The sequence below is a fragment of the Daucus carota genome, chromosome 2, assembly GCF_001625215.2.
Source record: "Daucus carota subsp. sativus chromosome 2, DH1 v3.0, whole genome shotgun sequence".
NCBI classification, from domain to species: Eukaryota; Viridiplantae; Streptophyta; class Magnoliopsida; order Apiales; family Apiaceae; genus Daucus; species Daucus carota.
This window is the reverse complement of record NC_030382.2, coordinates 49,457,302-49,483,429: the sequence shown is the minus strand read 5'-3', so window position 1 is coordinate 49,483,429 and position 26,128 is coordinate 49,457,302. Positions and strand designations below refer to the sequence as shown.

Genomic DNA, 26,128 nt, shown 5'->3' with positions numbered 1-26,128 from the left:
ATATTTGCATCTTTAGGACATTATCAAGCATATGCAATGAACAATCACACAACATTCATGCATATTCTACATGTCATATACACTCGCAGAGATGCAATTTAGAACATCTTTGGATAATAGGTACATCCGAAAAATACATTCCAGCCAAAAAGAATGAATCAAAAATTAGGGATCTGGTCCTCAAAACTGAAAGATATGTGGTATATAGACATGTATTGAAAGCAAAAATAATTACAAACTCCATGCTTTGGCAAGTCAAGCAGAACGAAACCTATAGCTTTCACTATCTTCGATTCCAAAATAAGTATGTCGATTCTTCCTAGCATCCCCCTGGACTACATTTGCAGAATTGGCAATAGGTAGAGCGGCAGTATTAAGACTTTTTTCATTGTATTCTTTTCTGATTCTCCATAATATTTCGGCACATTTCTGCATTACAGGCCTTGTTTGCCTCGAAGGTGCAAGGCAGTTGTGAGCTAATTTTAGAACCTTCTCCACCACCAAAATAGATGCTGGATTCCGTCGAAGTCTTGGATCCATCGCCATTATAGCATCTCCGTCTTTTAATTTCTTTAAAGCCTGCATATATCAATGATCAGTATCCCTGTCTTCTACTATTAACGTAGGAAGAAAAGAAGTTTAAAATCAAAAAATGAGGACCTCTGATCTACTGGACAACCTTATTGATTGTTGTTTAGTGTGCATGCTATGGAAGAAACTGCTGACTAGATTCATAATACAATTACTTTCCATTATCTTAGTTTGACCATCATCCAAACTTTTGGATCCCCAGCAAAAACAATAAAAAATTACTTTTAAAGAACAAAAATAATATATCTAATTATATGTTGAGCAATCTTATATGTATTCAGAATTTAACTGAACACCACATCAATCATGGCATTAATTAAATACGAATCAGCATTTGAGGGTGTATATGAAGATTGAAATTCTCCAAACAAAACTTGACTGCTGATAAGAGATTCCCATACTTATAGGAAGTTCTCTATGTGCCTATGTTCACGAAAAACATAATTAGTTTTAAAGCAGCAAAAAGTGAAGTATGACTAAGGTGTCACCTTCATATAGTATCATACATTTATATAAAAGCTGAGGAGAAAAATGCAATGTTGTTTGCAGACCAAGTAGTATACTGCGCAGGGCAAAATTTACGAACCTATGTCTGTAAGCGCCAGCCGCTCATAATATATACATATACATATACACACACACATACATACATACATACATACATACATACATACATACATACATACATACATATATTATGAGAACAGCCTTTAGAAAATGAACCACCCCACTGACAGCAGTAGCTGATAAATATCTAGCTTATAGAAACTAATATTAGTGAAGGTACCAATTGATGCTACTATTATTAGATTATACGGGACTGTTAGCATCTTACCAGGGGGGAGAATATCTTTTGGTGAGAACTTACATGCAAACAGTCCCCCCCCCCCCCCCCCCCCCCCCCCACCCCCCCAAAATAACAAAATAGACCTCATTTCCAGCAACTGCTGTTAAAAGGAGTTCAGAGAGAGAGAGAACCTGGATTACGCCACATTCCTGTTTTCTTCTTTGATTAAGTATATGTGATTGGTCAAACAATGGTTTAATATTGAGCGATTGACTTCTTTGGTAAATAGAATACCGCGTAAATTGCATAACATTGAATCCAACATCCTTAAGCGGGGAAGATATTTATTCTACTAGTCTGGACCAAGATCACAAAAGCCGTAATTAAAGCTCTGAGCGCTTTAAAGTTGCAGTCAAGGAGCTAAGACTCTATGGGATTTCTAAAGAGAAGGGCGTCTACTTGCTATTGTGGTTAAGGAGCTAAGAAGCTCAAGTTAATACGAGCTGATCTCATCCCATCTGTTCCAGGCAAAAGTTGCTCTAAAACCCTTTTAGCCAGTGTTGTGTAACACGAAAAATAAAAATTAAAAAAAAAAAAAAAGCTCCAATTTTGAAGCGCAACTCGCGAAGCGCGATTACTCGCGCGATTTTTGGACAAAAATGAAATTATCTGTATAATTATAAAATTTCGAGATTGTTACTTCTAATATTAGTTTCAAACAAAAATAATAGTTTCAACATAGTGGAAATATCACATAACTATCATATTATCAATCAATAACATTTAGTAACATGAACTGGAACTTTATCACATGGTGCAGCATCTCTATTGTATCCTCCAGCTAGATGCTTCTTGAAACGATTAATTCCACCACGGAATGTATGTTTGAACTTTTGACTTGTCTTTCTCAACTGGATTCCCAAATTTCCACCCAATATCAACACTTCGAGTCATCTTTAACTATGGCTCAAGTGATCAGTAGCTTCTAAAAGAGTAATTTCAAAGGGGAATTTAATCGAACACCTAACAAACACTGTAAATAGTATATAAAATTTAGCATATATGCTATATATTTAAGGCCGGGGTATCAAAGAAATATAGAGAGATGAAGAGAGAGGGTCGAGAGAAATAAGATGTGAAGATGAAGAGAGATCGATAGAGTAGACTTATAAAGATATAAGTAGTTTTTTTTAAACTAAGGGTATTTCAGTCCTTCTATACTTTTGCGAGTTTTTGCGCTTTTTATTGCGAGTTTTGGCGAGTTTTTGCGAGTAATCGCGAGTTAAACGCAATTTTTTGACAATTTCAAAATCGCGCTAAATCGCTCATATGCAACTCGCGGAACCATCGCCTACTCGCGAAGCGCGATTAATCGCTATTTTCACAACACTGCTTTTAGCTTAAGGGGAAAAAACACTATCTCGTTGAAAGGTTCTATAGACAACCTGCTGTTTGCAGCTATTGTAGTTTCTGGTAGCTAAAATGTAAAGGAGCTGGTTCTTGTTCATGTGTTTCAAGGATAGAGGAGAAGTTCATCCTCTTAGCACTGTACAATCTAATATGTCTAGTCTGCCTACTATTTTTTCTGTTATCCTTCTTTACTAATATTATGGCATATTCACTATATTATGTCTGATATCATCAAGTGCTCTTCAATCATCATATATTCAACTGGGAAAGACTTGTTGTTTTGGAAAGACAAAAGTCTCTTTAAATAATGCAGCACAGTTTATTATATTTCGTTCTCAGAAATACAACCTTTAAAGCTTCACTGCGTTAACAGATAAAGAAATGTCAGACACTTTTCTGTTTAAGGGAACAAGCTGCATTATTTATGACAGTATACATATACTAAAATTTAAAACAAATAACTTTTATGAGAAATTCTGATGATTATGAAGAAACTTTAATTAACATTACTGGTCTGACGTTCACTGACCAAATAATGATCTAATCATCTAAATGGGCATACAACAGATTACTTCACGTGCAAATTAAAATATGCTTTCTAGTTTCATGTATAAGTTACCAGCTTCAAAAACTTGTGTTACTAACCCATTTTATGGTAAGCCTCTCATTGACAGGTCTCTTTTGTTCTATTGGTTGTCTTCCTGTTATCAGCTCAATGAGCACTACCCCAAAGGAATAAACATCACTTTTTTCCGTAAGTTGATATGTCATCAGGTATTCAGGATCCAAGTACCCTGCTGTTCCTCTGACTTCTGTAGAAATGTGAGTTGCTTCTAGATCATGGGGAGCTAATCGTGCAACTCCAAAATCTGCTACTTTAGCCCGAAGCTTATCTGTGATGAGGATGTTTGATGCTTTTATGTCTCGATGAATAATTGGAGGATCTGTGAATTTAACAGGAAGAGTTTTAAAGATGTTTTTAATTATGCAACAATACTGAGGATTTCAGACTCCAGACCCACACACTTATAACCAGGCAGAAAAGTGCATTAGACAGACATATTTAAAAAGTAACCGTATATCTTATACCTGTATAATTGTGCAGATACGTTACTGCATGAGCAACATCAATTGCAATGTCCAGACGTTCTGCAATTTCAAGACCTTTCCCACATATTCCTGCATGACAGAATGCTATCTTAAGCTAGTGGATATTTTAAACAATACAAATAAAGGTAAAGCTTAAAAAATCTATATGTATTTTGATTATTTCTAATTTAGTACAAGAAAAGCATTTGCATAAAAACCTGGTAATTTTTAGGCAGTATTTGGCGCGCTTGGAAAAAAAACATATAAACCTATAGTTAGTCATCTGTTCTGAACTGGGTATGAAAGATATGGTTGCCAAATATTAATTGTAGGCGTCAAATAAATAACCGGTGAGTATCTGTATCACTCAATATAATTTCAAAAAAAATACTGTAGATTGTAAATGACAACAATTAAAATTTCACTTGCCATCCAAATGTTCTCGTAGTGTTCCGTTCCCAACATATTCAACTATTATGAGATGTTCATCCCTCTGCTCCAGAAAACCAAAAAACTTGACCAAATTAAAATGTTCGATCTTTGATAGGGCTAGGATTTCATTTCTGAACTCTGTTGGCGATGTTCTATCATTCAAATCCTGCAAAACATAAAATTATAAATACAAGTTCCCTAACTTGAGTAAATGTACAGATATTGATTGTTTCTAACACCATAAAGATGTTGAGCTTTCCAGTTGTCTTAATTCTTGTTGTATAAAATTAGACCTTAGTTCAACTTCACGTAAGTTTCTTGTGTATAAACACCTTGGTTTAGTTCAACACAACTTGCAAGTGAATATAACTACTAGACTTAATTGCTCACTTTTTTCTTGGTCCGCTTTACTGCGACAAAAGATCCATCTTTTAGCTTAGCTTTGTAGACAGTACCAAATCCCCCTTCTCCGATTTTGTTTGCTGTTGAGAAATTTCCTGTCCCCTTGAAAATATCTTCGATGGTAAATTCAACCCTTTTAAGATTCTCACTCAAGGCCTTCATAATTTCAGGGGAATCAACAAATTTGTTTCTGCTACTAAATCTTGACGAAGTATCTTCTGAAGCTGCATATCATAGGCATTTGCCATTACTATAAACCAAACAATAATGAATTAAAAGCAGCAGTTTCCAATATTACCATAAATATTGTAGCTATAGAGCAATTACTGTCATCCTACACCGGCAATTATACTATCTCATCCGTATATATGTTAGCATCTTGTTTAAATTTAAGAACTGGAACATATTGATAGCATAGAACTATTTTATACTTCTAATAGCCTAGAAAGAGTACATGACAATTCGACTATAATCAGATTAATGACTCTCAAAAACTCAACCTTACGTGCTATTCGAGAGACCACCCACTCTCCACGCACACTTCAGTCTAATTTCTTCCTCCCAAAAATACAAATGACCTCCCAACTTATAACCCCAAACTCGACTCATAATCCCTGAAAATATCTCTGAAATATTATTGTTTGACGTAAGAACATGACAAACCACAAATTAGCTCTAGTGAAGCTAATACAACAGTGCAGTTCATCACAATCCATCACTCTATACTACTACAAAAAACTCACCCTCACTTAAGTCAACACTCCCTCTCTTTCATTAAATTTTGTAGTGCAAAAGCCTACAATAGGGCACCATCACTTTTCAAACCCTAATTAATTCCAGCATCTTACAATAACTACACCTTACTGGCATTATGCCACAAGTAGTAACAAGACAGGCCTCAATCATCACAAAAAAAAACCCAGCCTAATTCAAGGAAGAACATCAAAAATTTACAAATTAGTAGAACAGTGAATAATCAAAATACACGCACACAAATATATTACAAGCTTACAAATGCATACTATAAGGTTCTTACTGGAAATATCTGTAGCAGGACCATGATCAACTTCAGGTGTACTTGATGATTTGGGTTTTGTCTTGCAAAGAAGAAAATTGAAAACCCTGGAACAGTTGGAGACATGGGTTGTGTTTTGATTCTTGTTTTTCAGGTACCCTTCTTGGGAATTTGAGTTTTGTGTCTTGATTTGACCATGGCTGATGATTTCAGGACTGCTGGTTGTATTCATAGGCAGCAGCTATGACAAGTTTGCAGTAATATGAACACCTGTTTTTCAACTCTTCTGTTGGGAAAAAAGTAATGACGAGTCTTTGTACATGGAACACGAATCATAAGAATTGCTGGATAGACTAGCCGACAATTGTATTAAATTGGACATGTGGATGAAGGGACCGATTAACATATCGAAGTGGTTCTAATAAGTTGGGGTTGTCAACGGTTCATTTTATTCCTAAAAGTGGCGGTAAGAAAAAAGTAGAGTTTGTATGTTAAATATTGGGGGCTTGGGGCCGTTTAGATTTGTTACCTAAATTAGAAATGTTGATTGTTGAGGAGAAGCTAGAGGTAAATAAGTTAATAAAGTGTTAGAAAAAGAAGCACAAGCTCTAAAAGAAAAAACTAGCATCCTCGGTTTTTTAAAAGTACTTCTGATTATCTACATAAAGAAGCCGGAAGCAGGAGCTCCTGCTTTCGGGGAACAAACTCCCCCAATTATAAACATCAAACATCCATTTTTTCATTAAAAAAATAAATTTTTATCAATAAATATATGTTATTTTAATAAAAAATAATTATGATGCATACGAGCACACATAGAAAATCTTGTAATTTATACTTCAAAATCATAATTATGATGCATATGAGCCCACCGTAAATTATTAATATATTGTTGGCGAGATTTGAACATTAAATTTTTAATGGTATCTTGTAGATGAAAATATAAAAATTCAATCTAATTATTATAATGGTCTCGTGATTATGATGTATTATGTTGTATTCATGATTATAATACATTATATTATGCTATACACCAACAATCAATTTTTGAGTTGTTCAGCTTGAAAAAGATATTTGAGAATTAGATATTATTATATTTTATTCTTTAACATATAATTATAAAATAATACGAGATTTCTGCTAAAACAACTTTTTTAGATAATTATGGTCTATTTCATAGTGTTGTTGAAAACTGGTGTATTATTTGAACAAAATATCAGTATAAAAATTGTTATTATTTGATTGAGATAGCAGCCTGATTATTATTTTTGATATTTGCATAATTCGACTTGTGATATATATAAAACAAACAGCGAGGCTTGATTGCATTATTTACGATTTTTGATCACAAAGTATGTAACTTCTCATCATAAAAAATGAAAAGCAGAGCAATTTTAGATTTTTCAATAAGAAATTATTATTGTTATGACATAATATCAAATAGGGTTTGGACGAGTTTGGTTTTTATATTTTTATTATGCTTATCAAATTTTCAACATTTGAACATACAAGAAAACTTATAATTGAATAGGATTAACATTATTTTTTGTAATGAGCATGACTAATTGAAAAATATCCACTAAATATGAATTATTGATCAAATTTTTTAACAATTTATTTTTAAGAATAAAATATTGGTATCGATGCAAACAATAGCTGATGCGTCTTAATTATTGTAGCCTTTGGACGTGAGCACCAATTATTGACATTCGAGATTTCACTATAAGGGATGTGAGAAGTTCCGGAACAATGTAGGTCGAAGACTATTAACGTGATTTTATGTAAATGGGATATTGGGAAAATACATCAATTTATAGAAATCTTAACCAATAACCTTTTAAAATAGAATACACAGTCAATTGAGACATTTTTGATGGTATTATTATACACAATGACAATAACTTATTTGTTTTTAATAAATTTAAAATTAAATTCTAGAAGCGTAATCTCAAAAAATAATTCTTGGAGAAAATAGATTTCTCATGCTTTTGAGAGAAAACGAGTTTTCTCAAATTTTGTGGAAAGTTTAGAAATTTTACCATTAAAATTCGAAAAAAATTATATTACATTTTTAGATATATAAATACTAGTATCAAACTGTTAACCCAAACGACATATTTCCAGTGTTGTAAAAAGCGGGAATCGGACTTAGTCGGTGAGGGCACCGTCCAGCGATTAATCGGATAATCGGAGATTAATCGGAGTGATTAATCGGATCATTAATCGTAATCAATTTAATATTATTTTTATATTATATATATATATATATTTATAAAATTATATATAGTATAAATTTATAATCATATAAAATCAAAAGAGTAATGATTTTTTATAACCCAAAACATGCCTTTATATACATATACAAGCCTAGTCATCTCATATATTTGATTTAATCTGCTAAGAAATATATATTGCAAATTTAAGTAATTAGAGTTTGGAAGTTAATATTAAAAGAGTGAAACGTAATAAAAACAAATTTAAAATTTATGTGTTTTGTCTTTCTGTGCCTTTTATTTTATTTAAAATTAAATCTAAAATTTTAAAAAAATTTCATTTTTTTAATTTTTTTTTAAATTCTCCGATTTTTGACCGATTTTTTCCGATTAATCCCGACTTTTGACCGATTAATCCCGATTTTCAGAAAAAACGATTTTTTCACCGATTAACGCTTAATCGAGACGGTGGCCGACCGAACAGCGATTAATCGGCGATTAATCCCGATTAATCGCCGACTAATCCCGATTAATCGCCGACTAATCCCGATTAATCGCCGACTAATCCCGATTAATCGAACACTGCATATTTCATATAAATATTAAATAAACGCTTTTTCTAACAAGTAAATCTGAATACAACAGACTCTCTGACGGGAAAAGAAGTCCCACGTTTGGGTCACTCAACCCATGGCATTCATTCAGACCATAACATATGTAGCAACCCGACCCGATTATGTAGCAACCCGTTTATGATTTACCGCTTATATCTTATAAACCCTAAACCCTTTCCGGAAAAAAAAGAAAAACCCTAAACCTAGACTTCAAATCCATAACGGCAATCAATTATGGGGAAACGACGATTTGCTGAGAGACAACGCGGTATTATTCATTTTCTTTCGCACCTTTGTCTCCCTATCCGTTAGTATTTGAACTTTCGTGCTAGATGCACACACTGTGTGTGTGTGAATATATCGGTTTTGTAACCGGCCACATGCTTTATGAATGTGTAAAAGGAATTCAGTATTTTATGTGTATTAATCTTCTGTTTGAACGTTTTACGGTGATAGTTTGTAGTTGAAATTTTATGGTTTAGGTTATAACTACTTGATATATGTTTGTTTGTGCCCTATAGATTTTCGTAAAAACTATATAATTTTTACAGTAATTAGTATTTTTCTGTACAGTTTATGTGAAATGTCATGGTTGACGGTGATGGAGTTGGGCAGTATTCATTGCAGTTAGAGCATGAAAGAAACGATAATTTAGTTGCATGTTATGTTTAATTAGGTGGCAGCAGAAGAAAAGGACATGAAGATGTTTATAAAAACGGATCAAAGAAAACGGTTTATCGTTCTAGAGACGAAGTTGCAGATAGCCCTTCTCCTGGCGATTCAGGTGAGGCTGTTATAAGCAATTTTAACACAATCCCTCCCTCCCCCCTCTCTCCCAGACACCCTCACATTCTGGTTGATAGTACTTCTGTCCAGGTCAATGTTTAACATCGTAATACAATATGCCATTTGCTTAAATTATCCACCCTCCTTTCTAAGTATTGATCATTATATAGTTCAGTATTTTAACAATTATTTTCTCCTTAAACTAGGAGATTCAGATGTGGAGCATACTGACATTGTCTCTGACGGAGAATCAGAAGAAATGGTGGAAATTCAGAAAGAGAACACTATGTATGATAATTTGCTAAAGACACTGGGATCTGCCAGTGAATCACTCGCCCGTGCTAACAAACGGAGGTATGTGGATGGGCACCATTTTGTTGCCACTGCTGCTGTATGGATTAATACCAGTAGGCAATTGCACATTGTTTTCTTTTCCTTTTGTGCTTCGCTATAAAATGTGATATATCTAATGCCCATGTCATGTATTGCATCTCGTAGAAGTTTATCATAATGCTGATTTATACATGCATATTGTTCTAACAAGGTATGTGCTAGCAGAGCACCCTTTTTTTTGGTTCTTTTTCCTTCTCAAAATCGGATAGAGTTTAACAATGGCAATTTCCTGAATTGGCATTTCTTAATTTAAACTTAATCTCTTGGTGCAAGTATTGTCCTCTAGCATAATTAGATAATTCTTTAACATAAAAACAGATACGAAATGAAAATGGATATTTGATTGTAAAATACACATAATTACAGTTTTTAATATCCACATGTATTTATATTGCACGTGCACCATTTTTTTTGGGAGTTGCCAGCAGGTATTAATAATAGTGTAATATTATGAAATTGTGTTATGGTTTTAAGCAGATATAGTAAGTTGTGATTTTAAGCTGATGTCTTTTAGAATATTCTGTTATGAATAGACAAAGAGAGGAAGAAGGTAGAAGTGACTCCGAGGAAGAAGGTAGAAGTGACTCTGAGGAGGAAGGTAGAAGTGGCTCCGAGGAAGACATAAATGCTGGGTCAGAATCTCGAAGTATGTCTGGGGAAGACACTGATGGTACTAAGCTAATTGTCTGTTTACTCCTTTCTTTACTGTCATGTGATCCTGTGCCTTGTATTTCCTGGGCTATTTGTGTGATTGACCCTATTTTCCGAAACTGTATTGTTTTCCTATTAATCTAATGCATACATGTAGTTATGCCTTGCCCCAAATAAGTTACAATTGACTACATGAACACTTGACTAGGGAAGGTTATGGGCTTTTAAATAAAAATCATTGGTGTCGAAGAGTGATAATAATATGTGGATAAGGAATCGTATACATGTAGTAAAAAAGGGCTCAGTTATTATTGTTTATCATATCCCTTCTTCTATCAGAAGTTACCTGTGACCTCCAAGCAGAACTTGTCACCACTCTTTACCCGTACTAGGCAGCAGCCAAGTGTAGTTTTTTTCAAGTATATTTGCACAAATGACAGGGCAAGAAGAATTGTAACCTTTGAAATCGAAACTAAGCAAGTGACACACATACTCACACACACATATATAAAGGCAAATCATATTATGATAAGAAGATACTGATGATAAGGCAGCCTCTTCTAAAATTTTAGAAAATTTCCCACCAGTCGTTTAGCTTCGTGTGCTTCAGACTGCAAGCAATATTCTATGCTAATGTACAGATATTTGGTACAAAAATTAGACGGGTCCATTTTTCCTGGTTAACAAATCAATGTTATCACTTATCCTTATGTTGGCCCCCTCTTACCAAAACAAGAAAGCAGGCCTCAACTCCCCTGGTAACAGGGTCATGCTGCTCTTAAAACCCACAAGTCATCTCATGACTATCGTGGCCATCATTAATTGGTACAACCTAACTGTCGATGAATACTGGTTGCTGTCCTCTACCTAAATTGTGGTTAACAGGCCCCATGTTTGTCACAGTCATTGTGCAGAATTAACTTGAAGTGCATAATTGTATGAACAACTTACAACCATCAGTTCACATCCTTAATGCAATTTGATGCGCACGTTCTTCCCAGTTCAAAAGTAGATATTGTTATCAGTTGTCACTGTTTGCTGAAACTTATGGCCATATTGGTTTAACATAGTATTCTAGGACTCCTCTTGAACTTCAGTTTTGCTTTTAACACTTTTTATTTTTTGTTGCGATCATTTATTTAATCATTTATCTATGAAATGTACACATCGGCTGTTGTGTAATCAGTCTCCACGCTGACGTGTCTATGTTTATTTTTCCTAGCATCTGATGATGACTCCCCCCAAATGGATTCTGGTGGAAGTAAACATCAAGGGCTTGTCTCAGCAGATGTGATTGAACAAGCTGATACTGATGACACATATGCTGATAATGCATTTGACTCGGATGATGAGTGTGATTTTAATGTTAATGGAAACTCTATTGCTAAGGCACCAGCAAGCACAAGGTCTTCATAACCACCCCTATTATAATTAATATAGTGAGCAGTATCTGAGGAGTAACATACACAATCAAGATATACAATTTTTAACAATGGAGGGTGACAAACTTCCATGACCTTAACTTGTGAAATTGTATTCCGTAGCTTTATTTTTTGTTTAATCGTTCTACTCCCTATGTTTCAAATAATTGATGTTTGACTTTTTGGCACACAATTTAAGTGCATTGACCGTATACTTAAAATAATTATTTTGATTTTTTTTTTTTTGAATTAAAATTAAAGTTTGAGAACAGGTTGTAGTGTGATTATGCTTTGATGTTCCGCCTTAAGTGTTTTTAAGTTGGTTATCACACAAGCTGATTCTTGGCCCAAATATATGAGTACCTGCATACAATTTACAGTGTTGCAAGTATACATATCTTTTGTGGTCTCGGGTCTTATTCTAGCAGTTAAGCAAAACAAAGAACCCTTAAGATGTACATTTGCACATTTTAAAGCACCTCAAATAGAGTTAGTCATTTAGGATCAGTCTGTATGATTAATTAAGAGTGAGCCTCGACTATGCATAGAGTTTGTCACTTAACATTTTGAGGTTTTAGAATGTAAGATAGATATAGGCAACAAGTAATAATATAAAATAAGTAATATGCATAAAATCTTTTTTGTTATTGTCAAGGAAATTTTGTCAGTTGAGTTCATTTTTAGTTGTTAATCTCGCCTAATTAGAATGCATGCAATATTTTTACAATCTGAACGGATCTATTACATTTTATACATAGCAAATCATGTTGTAACTATTAGTTGACGCACTCTTCATAAGCAGTTTGTGTTCTACTCTTCATAAGTAATATATCTTCTGAAACTTTTGTTGCAGCTCGTTTGATGAACATGTCCGATACAAATTGTCTAAAGACGAGGTCAGTGATCTCATGAGAGAAAAATGGAAGACTAAGTGGAAGGTTCCTGCAGTGGGTATGCCAAAATGCAAATGGATAGGAAATGGAGAACGTTTTGTAGAGGTACATGTTTCCGAAAGTATGTTTATGTGTTTATGTCATTTTGTGAACAAACCTAGTAAATCAAAAGACTATTCATATTGACGCTTTATTTCTTGGGGGGGGGGGGGGTCCTAAATACTACACTCATTTTATTTTTCTGCTATCCCTTCATAATTTAAAGCCTAGATCATACTGTTCACTTTTATAAAACAATGCAGTTAGGAAGCAAAACCATGTGTTCAGTGTGTGGAGTTATTTCACCTTTCTTTGCCCACCTTTAGATTTACCTCAAGCAAAATGATGTGAACTGATTTTTTACTGTAAACTAGCGTAATCTGTCTGTTAGTTTTGAAGTGTTTAGATTTTCTTGTGCACCTTATGCACGCCTTTCTGCAATGTGTTTCTGCAACTTCTGATATGTTGGAGATATTAAATATATTTGCAGAATGATGACATAAATCTAGCTTATGATCTTAAGCCAAGGTTATATGACCATTGGTTAGATAATTATAAGGCGAATGGAGGCAAGGATTTCCATTCATCAAGACAGAGATCATTTTTCTCCCTTTGTAAGTTGGACTAATAATATTTGTGCACACAAAATATTCACAGCTAGTCTAGTATTTTGTTAGTGGCAGAATTGGTTGTCCATTATTTGAAATATGAGTGTTAATGGTGTACTTTCTCAATTACCACCTGTTCTGCAGGCAACAGCTATAGGGATATACTGCATCACAACAAGAAGCCATTCTATCTGAAAGGCGTGGAAGAAGATTCAAGTATTACGGACGCATACATAATGCATTCAGTAATTACGTACCTTATTTTTATTTTTTTATTTTTGAAGTAATAATTATTATTATTTTAACAATTTTTAGATCCATAACTTTTTATGATATGTAGTGGAATATTTCTTGCAGTTGAATCATATCTTTAAATCCGGAGATTTGGTGGCTAAGAATGATGCAAAAGTAGCAAAGCTTCAGGAGACCACAAAGAATGAGATCCTAAGCAGTGAAGAATTCCTTGACCGGGGATTTACTCGTCCTAAGGTATTGAATAAAGTTTTCTCCTTGGGTGGTGTGGTCAATTTATTTAAAGTTAACATGCTCTGATTTTAAAAGGGTTGCCCATATATGTACTATGGGTGAAGTCAAGGCCTAAACAAGTTTCCACTTTTAAAGTCAATAGACAACATCTCACTTAACCATTCTGCAAGATAGAATGATCTTCACAAGCACTTTAAAGGCATAACTTTTGTTATGTAATATGTCATACGAGGCTTGCTAATTAGCTATCATGGTTTTCCCTATGTAACTTGGATCTCTTTATAAACCAAATGTAGCCAGTATGTCCCACCCAGAAGTAGGGTGGGGAGATCTGGATGTAAGTAGACCTTTACTCCTATTCCCATGAGTTGAGAAACTCATATTTCTACATAGAAGAATATGTATTGAAACTTCAGTGCTGAAATCGTGCACTTACGTTTAAGGTTATATATTATGAATGGCGTGGACTGAAGCTCATAATTGATCTGAGAACTACATACACTTTGCCTTTTCTAGAACAGATGGCCACTCTTCTTTGTTGAATGTAAAGTTAAGAGGTATTTAATTTTGGAGCGGAAATAGTAAATTACAAACATTTTTACATATTCGACCTCTATGGACTTACTTCACAGTTTTTCATCTGTAGGCTATGATTCCTTAACTGCATATTGCAGATCTTATTGCTTATTCTTTGAAATTTGTAATATGATCATTTTGTGATTTGGTTCAGATTTTGATTTTACTTCCATTTGCAAGCATTGCGTATCGGCTAGTCAAGAGGTTGATTCAGCTGACCCCTTCTAAGCATAAGGTATTCCTAATTTTTGTCTGCAAAAATTTAACTTTTAAATCTCCTAATTTATAAAGAAAAAAATTGCAATTTAGACGATCTTCTCTAAGTTCCATCTTCAAATCTATACTAAAATTATTTGACATCATAAATAAAAACAAATTCATATTCTAAACCTAGGTAATTGGTTGACCTGTTTGTGATGGACTAATGCATTCCTTTCCCTTAGAATAAGCCTTCTCCATTCTTTAAATGATAATGCACTAATTAATATTTCTATTTCTTTCTTCGTAGTGTATACATGCACCTAAAAATAACTACATATTATCAATTTGTTGTTTCATAGTTTAGTTAAACCTACATTAATATTGTTATATCTTATGCATAAGTTTACTATTTTTGTTAATTATGAAATCATGATTACTATGAGCACGTGATTGACACGGGTAGGCGGGGAAAGATGTGGTGTTGTTAAAAGATGTACTTCAGTTATTACATATGTATGATTTATTTTCATTTATATCTACAAACTATAATGTATTATTATTATTTATATCTTCAGTGTAACATATATTCTCTCTTTTATTTTTTAATTGTTTCGATGAAAATGTATAGTCTCTAAAATTCTTAAAAAACTAGTAAGATTTAGTAAATATACCTTAATTTTTTCAACAACAATTATAATTTATAAAAAAATTTGTGCGTACCTGAGTTTCGGCCGAACAAAATATTAATAAAAAAATATGAATAAGAGTCTGGCAGAAAATTGAGTGTAGGACCAAAAAATATCAATAAATAAATCTATTCTCGATGTTGTATTCTTGTTTTTACTAAATATGTTGATTGTTACATAAAAAAATCGCAGAGAAGAGTGTATCGGTAAAAACAAAAGTGTTCAAAGATAACTATATATCATTTAACATATATGTTAAAATTTATGATATATTTTTAATAGGCCACCACGAATCCCGGCTTAATCGACTAGTGTATTAATATTACAACTTTACTTTTTTTTTAAATGTTTAATATTTAGCTACTTAAAATCTTATGTCGATGTTTTGTACATGGAGAATTAGTGGGTTGAACACTTGAAATCTAGACCTATCGTTGTTCCAGCTATAGGCATGCCAAGTGTTTGTAGCCGTGTCACTTATTAATTATTATGTCATTCTTACATAGAGTATCTCATTCCTTAGTTGGCATAGAACGAGCCACCTATAAAAAAATATCTTAAATATGAAAGGTGGTGTGGTAGATTGATTTAGTCACCACTTGATTTTAGCCTCAACTATCGAGCAAAAAGAATAATAGAATTGCTTAGATGTATAATAAACATTTTCTTGACAAACAATGAGTTGGAGAGATAGAATTCAATAATTATTCTTTAGCGAGGTGAGTATTTTTATTTCATCATTATAAACTATATTAATAACTCAACACCTCTTCTTTACAAGGAGTCCTTTTCCTGTACTAGTTCTCAGAGAACAAATTTAGTTTACGCATGAAAGAGGTTCTAACTGCTAGTATCTTTTGTAATTTCCTTATTTTGCAGGTCAATGTAGAGAACAATGACCGTTTTTTAGACGAGTATGGAACTGCAACAGATGAAATAGATGAAACAGAGAACTCTAAATCTCAAAAGTCTTCAAAGCCATCTGACTTTCAAGCACTCTTTGGTGGAAATAACAATGATCACTTTATGATAGGCATCAAGTTTACTAGGTATTACCAATATGGACTTGCTTAATCTTCTCCTAGTTTTCAACTGTCAATGTAATTTGATATGTTAAGATAAAAAAAGTTTTTTAAAATCTGTAATGATGGGAGTGAAACTTTGCATTGTGCAGTTGCATTGACTGAATAATTTTGATACATAAAGTAAGATAGTTATATAGTTGAAAGGTTTATTTTTTTTTTGCATATGTTTTTGTTGCTCCACCCCCCCCCCCCCCCCCCCCCCCCCCCCCTTGAGTTTTCCATTTTTCGACTTCCTAGTTTATACGTTCTTTTTTACTTCTGCAGGAGGAGCATGAAGTTGTATAATGATTTCTATTCCTCAGACATGATTGTAGCTTCGCCTCTAGGTTTGATTACTGTAAGTGACTTGTTGCAAGTCAGAATAATTATAGATTTTAGTTGGGTTTTTATATTCTTCTGGTAATCTTAACTTTTTAAAGTTACTGTCTTAAGAAAAATATTTTTACTCATTGACCACACACTCATACTCTATAAACTGTATGTGCAGTCTCGCCAAGTCTTGTTTCCCGTTCCTTTTTCTGGTGCTTTCCTATTAGTTCAGTGTTCTATATGAATTGAAAATTAACTTCTGCACTTATCCATATTATAAAAACTTGAAGATATGTAGACATTGTCTTAATTTCCTTTAAATTTACGTTGTTACAGATTATATTGCTGTTTCAATCTGTATCGTACGTTTTTGATACTTTCTAAAGTTTCTGATGCATTACATAATATGATTTACGGGGACAGTTACATTTTTTACTCTCTTCATTAATTAATTGGTGGCATCCTTGTATTATGTGACATTTGATGTTTTTATTGTCTCATCAGAAAATCGGAGAGGCTGAAATAAACAAGGAAAAAGATACGGATTATTTGTCTTCTATAGAGGCATGTTCATTGTTTTCTTAGAGAAGTATAATTTGAACAACATTTTACTATTCCTTATTATGCTTCTTCCAACTGTATTATGATTACTGGAGGGCATTTGTATACAGGTTTTGGTCATTGACCATGCAGATGTCATAGCAATGCAGGTATAATGTAATAAACTTAGCGGAATTATTTTTTGTTGTGTGCAAGCAATGAAGCCACATTATTAAATTAATTTACTGCTACTCTTTCTCTTATGTTTTGATAATTTTGCAGAACTGGTCTCATGTGAGTACAGTGTTTGAAAAGCTCAACCGCATACCGTCCAAACAGCACGGAACAGATATAATGCGCATTAGACCATGGTATATCTTTTATATATGTATTCCATCTTATTTGTCCGTCACATTTTTCCTTTGTATAGTGGTTTCAGTTGCTTACCCTTTATGTGTATTTACATAGACACATATATATTTTTAGTTATCTAATAGCAAGTTGGGGATTATGTTTGTCGTAGCCACACAACTGACAACCATATGGTCATTTTCCCTACAATATGTTGCTCTTTAACTGTAGTAAAATCTGATAGAAGAACTTAATTTCCCCACCTCGTGTCTAAATAAAACAACAGGGTCCTGCAACTATTATTACTTTTTTCGCTAAATAACTCCTATTACTTTTTAACTGCAATAAAATACAATTCGACCACATCTGGAAAATTATTGACATCAATAATGGTAATTTGAAGCAAAAAGTCACTGATAATAATAGTGATATTAGAATGAAGGGGGAATAAGATTATGACATCTTCAGTTAGTTTGTGAAAGAATGAGGCCTTGCATGACTTTATTGAAGCAGGAAGCATGTTTATTATTTCCCCTGTCCCATTTTAGCAGATGTTTGACTTTTGACTCGTATTAAAGGGTAAAATGATAATAATTAGCTTTAACAAAAAATTTGATCCTTATATTGAAATAAAGCTTAGATTCTAAGCTTATATTTGATATAAGTTCTATAAAAAATAGTTATATTTAAATGTGATTTTTTTGAAATGTCTTAATATATGTATCAAAAAGTCAAAAGTTGATAAAATGGGACGGAGGGGTAGAACAAAAAATTAAATATATATATGAGCTGTAGTCTTTGCCGAAGGGAGGCTTATGAAATTAGAAGTAGTCACACAACCTTGCGTGTGTTTAAGATATATTCCCTATGTTTAAATATATTAGTCTGATGCATATTAAGAAAATCTAACAAAATATTCGAAAATTTTAATTATACCCAATATTATTGCATTGATTGAACAATGGCATGTGAAATAGATTTAATCTATGGAATACAAACTAAAGTTTTTTTTTTTTTTTGTAAACCTTTTCAAAACCTCACATTTAGAGTGGAATTGGACAACTATTTTGAAAGAAATTTTTTTTTCATTCAATATGGACTACTATTTTGAAACTTTTTCGAAAGCTCACACTGAAAGTAGATAATTATAAGGAATAGTAGTCTGTTTTGAAACAGAGGGAGTGTATTTTGTTTACAAATGGAAGCTATTTCTGATTGTCTAACCTACCAGGTATTTAGATGGACAAGCAAAATTCTATCGGCAATCTATCATTCTGGGATCTCATCTAAATCCAGGTAGTGGCATTGAACTAGTATTGGCAAAAATTCTTTGCGCCTTGTCGTGTTGCTTTGTTAATTACTTGCACAAATTAAAAAGTTGTTGAAAATTAAGGGCAGAATTTTGACTACTTTATGTTGCTTTTTGGCTTACATGTAAATTTGGTGTTCTAATTTACTCTGTTTTTAGTGTATTTTATTTCAGAAATAATGTAAGCCTGTTTAAATGTTTTCCACCAGATATCAATGCCGTGTTCAACCGTAATTGTCACAATTACCGAGGAAAGGTGTGCCCTACAACCATTTTTTTAAAATCTTGTGTTGTCAGTTAATATTGGTTAAAAGATTTCTAGATGTTCTATTTATAGCTAGTCTATGTTGCAATATTTCATGTATTCTTCAAGTAAAATGTTTAAAAATAAACTCTTCCTAAACTTGACTGTGCTGGTAAAAGCAATCAATTTAATACTCACAACCTCTTACTTCAAAGCTTGTTAAGAGAAAGCAATCAATTTAATACTTTCACAGCCTCTTACTTCAAAGGTTGTTAAGAGTAGGAGTGGACCACCATAACCCATTAAAAATAGAAGAATTCACAATATATGAGATGTTTATATTAGATTGTGAAATATTGGGATTCTGGCCTGTTAAGGCTTGAACTCGAGACCAATTATAAACCGAGCTCCAATAACTCAGCCAACGTCTCCCAAGCCTCAAGGTATTAGGAATTGCCAATATATGAATGATAAGAATCTTTTAAAATAGCTTCAGCCACACACACACACACACACACACACACACACAGAGGGTCTTACTCCAATACAAACCTACTTGAATATAAACTACAAAGTAAAATAAAATTTTTTTCTAAATCACATCGAAATATAGCAAATATGGTATGCAAATTGATCGTTGGGAGATGACAAAAATAGAGTGAAGTCAGATTTCAATAAAAACTCACCGATTGACCAGAAAAATTATATTAAAATCAAAGGGGATTATGTGAGATCATGTGTGGGTTGATGTATTTTAATTGTGTGTGCTGACTTCTAGGGGGCCATTAGATTGGATTCATCTAAGGGCCTATATTAAGTTTGTAGTTTGCACTCATTGGTTTGTTTTTGAGCAATTTCGTCTATATATATTATATGGGTGGGTGGGTGGGTGGGGGGTATTGTGCAGGGTTAGGACTTTAGGTGGTTTAACTTCATTAAGTAAAATATATAATTCTACTGAGAGGGGGCCATGGACTGACTTGGACAAAACCCATTAGGTGGATAAGAATGAGTTTCTTGCAATAGTGCGGGGTTAGGACTTTAGGCGGTTTAACTTCATTAAGTAAAATATACAATTCTACTGAGAGGGGGCCATGGACTGACTTGGACAAAACCCATTAGGTGGATAAGAATGAGTTTCTTGCAATATCAAATTAGTCTTGGGAAGTTAATACTCAATTTGATGGTAAATGTGCAGGTTAAGCTGGACTATGATCATAAGGGTGTTCTGCCAAAAGTACTACTTCAAGTGCGACAGGTGTAGTGCTTGTGACATTGTTCTTGCTGGTCTTTTTTGTTCTATTCTTATTCTTCTCTCCAGAGAACCCTATTTTTAGAGATAGTAAAGGAATCCCTTTATTAATTATTATTTCTTTCTCATTACTTAATTGGGAACTGTGTATCCACTAGTTCAAAGCTCAAGTTTGCAATATCAAAAGTTTTTTAATCAGCTCTAGCGAACAATAGTCTCAAACTAGTTCTAATATTTTTATGATAAAGTGTTACCTTTTTAGCCATGACATCTCTAATCGAGAATAATGTATAAAAATAGGATTTTTTTTTGGTAAAGTTTCTCTATTAGGATTTTTTTTTTCTCTCTTAATCTTTTTGGCTGTAAAAGCATTTTAATCTCTTTGATTGGTTCAGTGATCTTTTTTTGCTCAGTATTTGTGGAACACAATAAGCTTCCTCAAATGTTTATGTATTCTAATGACTTTTTAACTTTCCAGATCTACCAGCGGTTTGATGCAGAATCAATAGTAGACGTTGATGATGCACGTCTTGCCTACTTTTCTCAAAAGGTTTGTTAGGATACGTTTGTGTGTTAGTACGCGCGCACACATATACATACATATATATGTCAACTAAACCAATGTGGCCGTTATGTGAAGCTTCTATGGTATCTCTTCCTCATTGTCAGACACACAACTCTGTATAAATATACACATCTCTAAGATCACATGTTTTATCAGTAATTTAAATGATTTTGGACCTTGCTGAGTAGTAGCATACTATATATAAGGGACTATACATGAATTACGTAAAGGACTCAAGATATTATAGAAGTATGTTAGCATTTTGATATTCAGTTATCATTTTTCAATGTAAAGGGCAACCAATCATTTTTAGAACTTGTGTTCTGGCTGTTGCTTAGGAATAGGTAAAATGCATCTGCATATTAAGTAGATATGAGATACGCGGAGACCTACACTTCATTTGTTCATGTTTACTCCATTATTTGCAGTGGTTAACGATACACAATTTTAAAGATAATTGTTTGTTTTGAAGTATTTTCTTAAGAGCCCTCTTTACAGCTCGGGCGTTCCCAAATCCTTATAAAGCATAAGTTGTTCAAGAGTAGGTTTTTAGTAATCTGTAGAAGTACAATGAAATTTTACAAGGAAGATTCTTTCAAGGCCCCTGCCAAAAGATAAGACTGTTACGTGTCTGCAGGTGGCAGCGTCGTTATAAATCTTTAGTGAACTGAAAGATTTTTGATTAAAATAGCATTGTTATAAATCTTCTATTAACTGCAAGAAGTTTGTGTTACACTAGGACGCAAGATTGAATCAATGTAAGGAGTTTGCCATCATAAAGTCGTAGTCTGTTGTTAAGATTGCAGTTTCCACACAATGCCACACGAAGTCTCTCTCTCTCTCTCTCTCTCTCACCCAAACACACACATCTCTATCCAGGATGAAAAAGAGCTTCATTAACAAGAAGAAAACCCGCTTAAAAGGGGACAAGTTGAAGGAAAACACTAGGTAAAAAAAGACATAATAAGACAACAAATTCAAGAGACGGATGGGTGATCGGGGGAGGGTATCTTCAAATAGGAGAGAGTCCCTGAAAATTTTCCAGAACTTTTTAGGATATGGTTTCTGGAAGAAATACAAAACGGCCAGTCACGATAAGTATATTCTTATTATAACTTGTCTTTACTTATTTTAACTTATGTGTAGTAATCAGAAAATGGTTACTTTATTCTAGATGGTTCAAACACTGGTCCTTTCAGCGAACGTATTTAGGTTTTGGAGTTCCAAAGCCACTTGAGGCAGCAGCACACACATGTATTGATAAGTAAGATGATTAGTTGGATGTTACTACATACAAAGATGACACTGGCTCACTGAGTAATGTTAGCTTCTTGCATGAGCATTATTCAAATTCATCTTTATCTCTAGGACACGCCCACATGAAAAAACTTTCAATTAGGGTCAGTGTAATGAGTTTTTGTGGGCTTTTTTACGTTTTGAGTCTTTAATATTATCTGACATGGGAGATTATTCTTTCAGGTGTTCCCCAAGATAAAAGACTCTATTCAGGTATGTGTGTGGGCCCTAGTAACTTAGTCTTTTGTTAGGGTCTTGTTATGGAGCCTGTTTGGTTTAGCTTATATACTACTTAAAAGAGGTAAAAGTACTATTGGAGTTGCTTATTTTACTTATTATAAATCTATATAATTTCCAGACGCCCTCATGGTCTTATCTGATGGTCTAAGTTGTATGCAGGGTGGAACCATGATATTTATAAGCTCTTATTTTGAGTTTGTACGTCTTCGAAATTTCTTGAAATCACAAGATGCATCCTTCTGTCTTCTTGGGGAGTGAGTAACTTACACTGTAACATTCTCTTAGATATGCGCACACTCAGACACATAAGAAATTAAAGCCACGACCTTTTGTTGGAGTGCCTATACAACTTGGCTAATCCCCAATCTCTTCAAATGATTGAAATGCTATAGAATATATATTTGTCTGGTTGCACTTTCTAATAATTGAAATATAAATCCCCTATTTATGCTTCCAGGTACACTAAACAAAGTGATATTTCACGTGCACGAGTTTGGTTTTTTCAAGAACGAAGGAAGATCATGCTCTACACGGAGAGAGCCCATTTCTACCATAGATACAAGGTCCATTTTAAAGCATAATTTACTTTCAACTTCTTTTTCTTTGTCAAGAAATTTCTATTCTTTCATTTTGCTTGCTGTACAGTGTACTCGTAAGTAGGCAGACCTTATTTAATTTTACCAAGGAGATAATATCTATTTGTTACGCATTCCCCCATCCCTCTTTTTTTGCGTTCTTCTTTTCAGTCGTTTGCTCCATCTCTCTATCGCTTCCCCCCTTAACCATTCAATCTTAGTGAAAAAAGGATGGAGCAGAAAAAAAATTAACATTTGACTCAAGGTTGATATGTCGTTGTGAAAAAATATCACTTGTCAATGATGAGTAAAGTCTTTTACAATATCTCGCAATACTAGTGCAAAAAACTTGGGAATTCATGAATGGTGGACATTATCACTTATTCTTAATAAATAAGATCTCTTTTGACTTCTCACAATACTAGAACACAGGACCTGGGTGGATAAAATGGTCAAAAATACAAACGATAGGAAAGGAAAGAGAGGTTTGAAAGATTTATTCCAATATAATGCTCTCATCCGTGATTAGGTAATTAGCAACGGCGTCTTGCTATAGGTCCTTGCTGATGTCCCTCCCCAGATGAAAAAGCAGCAATGGAAAATTAACCTGAACTTGGAGGGTAAATAAATGGTCACAAAAGATAGAATTGAAATATACTTAAAACATGCTGTCCCACGGCTTACATAAAAGGCGACACTGCCGACACATTATGGTGAATCATTCTTTGTTATTTTATTGTAGTACATATATAGTAGTTTTGCACCTCTGATTACAACTTTCTTATTGTTCTAATTCATTGGAACAGATTCGTGGTATCCAGAATTTGATTATCTATTCCCTGCCAGAGAGGAAGGAATTCTATCCCGAGGTTTCGTCTGTTTAATCCTTTTTGCTCAAGCACTTTAATTGAACAATTTGTATGCCACCCTGTTTTATACCAGTTCTTTCTTGGTTTCAGATTGTAAATATGCTCCAAGGGTCTGAGAATATGACAACTACAGTGCTTTTCTCTTGCTTTGATATGCTCCGGGTAACATTTTAAGCCTTAATTAGTAAGAATTTAGTATCTGAATACATGAAGATGTCATGCTTGTACAATGATATCTGTTTATGGAGGTGCACAAACAGGTTGCTTATAGGGAATTAATACTGTGGGTTTTGTTGGAGCCAGAATGGGCGGGGTTCGGATATGATTGGTGGCAATTTTCATAAATTGTATAATATGGGATCTTTGATTCTTTCTGAAATAATCCTTAAGGTTTTACTGAGGTGGAATGCTGTATCATTTAGTTATTTGTTACTCTGGAACATGCAACAATAGTGAGATGGTGTCTTTATAGAGAGCATGGTAAATGTTAGTCATCTTATTTGACTACCAATATAAGATTTAGCTGTTCGAGATTTGTGTTAGGATAGCATAGCATTTAGGAGATCTGTTTGAGATTTGTGTTAGGATAGCATTTAGGAGATCTGTTTGAGATTTGTGTAAGTGAAAATAAAATATGTTGGAACTTACTGGAGATCTTTCATTTGTATACTTGCTGTGTAGGCAACTCTGTGAAATTCTTGTATATATGTCAATGAAGTTGCCAAGTAGGAGTCGCAACTTGAATTTATATAAAGGGATTTTTTTTTTTTAATTTCAGAAGTAGGGTATGGCCCTACAATTATGCCCACTATAGTCCTTGTTATATAGGGGGGTGGGGAATGGAGGGAACTGCTATTCTCGAGGCAATCAGATAATAGCCTTATTAATTATTAGCCCTTGTGACAAACTTGGGATTTAATTTTGATGTATATCATAAGTAATGACCTACTTATTGACCTTTCAGAGAATGCTAATTGTGTACTTTTTGTGATATCTAGCTGGAGAGAATTGTTGGCAGAGGGCCCGCAAAGAGAATGGCAACTTCAGATAAGGATGTATTTATCTTCACATAAAATTATTAAGTGAGCTCACACTTGAAACAATTCTTGAAGCATCGCGGTTCTTGCTATATATAAGAGGAGTTGGTAAAGTTCCTAACCAAGATTTTGCGGTCAAATTTCTTATTTCTGGCCCCTAGAGATTGATTTAGTGGCATTGATCTTAGTTGAAAGAAGAAACTTCTTTGATATAGAGGTACATGAATTTTAAGATAATTATGTTATTCTTTTTATTGAATATTATTTGTGTAGTACTGAAAGGAGACTTGAGTTGGCAAATTTCTTATCGTTTATGGTTCCCAGGGGCTATAGCAATATGGCGTAATTTTGTTATCTTATTATTCTGTTCCGGGGTATATGTTTATGTTTTCATAAGTTTAAAGTTGAATCTTGTGCATGAAGCAAAATAATAATACTGTTCTCTGCATGCGTGCATTGTTGCCAATGCCCAGTGAATTTAAATTCATGTCGGTCTTAATTAATGAAGGTGAAAGGTGTTTATCGTTTTTGGAAAAAATAAGCACTCATTCTGATTAAGTACTGATTATAACCTCATAACCTCAGTACTCAGTGTTTCTTCATCTTTGATCTGCAGGCTGCAGCAGCTATCTATGTCAACTTGAATTTTCATGATGTAGGTTCGGAAAACCAGACTGTCTTGTGTTTGTTTATAAATGCATTACTATATTTGGGAGAACCCACTGTATATGTCACACCATTTAACCAATGGTTGCATCAAGTCGTGCCGTATGCTTTCTTGTCGTGTATTTTCTTGTTACTTGTTTTTGGAGGTGAATTTTTTGTCGTGTATTTTCGTGTTATTTTTGAAAGTGAAATCCATACCTGACCTATTTATGATGACCTATTTATGATTCGAGTATCTAATGTCAAACTCATATCCATTTCGAAACGTGTGGTGTAATTTTCTGTGTAGTTTTGTACATATTTGATATAAATATAATGATATCAAACTAGTTTCATCTGTTACTTGTCAATTAACGGTCTTGTGAACATCTTACGCGCCCTTTTTTTTTTTTCACGCTATCTAACATAAATTTTCATAATTCCGTCCTCTGCCCAAATGTAAAGAAGTGAGAAGAGATGGAGTAATAATAATCTTTAAAATGCAAAATCAAAATCAA

General features: G+C 33.6%; 2 protein-coding genes across 4 annotated transcripts; one reads left to right on the top strand and one right to left on the bottom strand.

Moving 5' to 3' along the window:
• Positions 1-32: 32 nt before the first annotated feature.
• Positions 33-6,114, bottom strand: LOC108208896 (calmodulin-binding receptor-like cytoplasmic kinase 2). The gene is made up of 6 exons (XM_017379489.2): positions 5,748-6,114; positions 4,700-4,935; positions 4,307-4,475; positions 3,878-3,967; positions 3,434-3,732; positions 33-579 (listed from the first exon to the last, which is right to left on the bottom strand). Exons 1-6 carry the CDS (start codon positions 5,956-5,958, stop codon positions 256-258), a joined length of 1,329 nt encoding a protein of 442 aa, XP_017234978.1. The 5' UTR covers positions 5,959-6,114; the 3' UTR covers positions 33-255.
• A 2,489-nt stretch (positions 6,115-8,603) lies between these two features.
• Positions 8,604-25,908, top strand: LOC108209843 (protein NUCLEOLAR FACTOR 1). Of its 3 annotated transcripts, none has more exons than XM_017380994.2 (26): positions 8,604-8,821; positions 9,230-9,337; positions 9,555-9,693; positions 10,266-10,402; positions 11,606-11,789; positions 12,658-12,802; positions 13,227-13,350; positions 13,489-13,589; positions 13,702-13,833; positions 14,561-14,641; positions 16,173-16,342; positions 16,643-16,715; positions 17,192-17,251; positions 17,359-17,397; positions 17,510-17,598; positions 18,810-18,874; positions 19,097-19,143; positions 20,330-20,389; positions 20,862-20,933; positions 22,428-22,457; positions 22,644-22,738; positions 22,942-23,047; positions 23,866-23,928; positions 24,019-24,090; positions 24,927-25,182; positions 25,582-25,908. In XM_017380994.2, the coding sequence occupies exons 1-25, from the start codon at positions 8,788-8,790 to the stop codon at positions 24,999-25,001; spliced, it is 2,301 nt and encodes a 766-aa protein (XP_017236483.1). In that variant the 5' UTR covers positions 8,604-8,787; the 3' UTR covers positions 25,002-25,182; positions 25,582-25,908. The 3 variants fall into 3 exon arrangements, with proteins under 3 accessions (XP_017236483.1, XP_017236482.1, XP_063943996.1); XM_017380993.2 differs by having other exon boundaries at positions 8,605-8,821; positions 9,546-9,693; XM_064087926.1 differs by having other exon boundaries at positions 8,605-8,821; positions 9,127-9,337; positions 9,546-9,693.
• Positions 25,909-26,128: the final 220 nt, after the last annotated feature.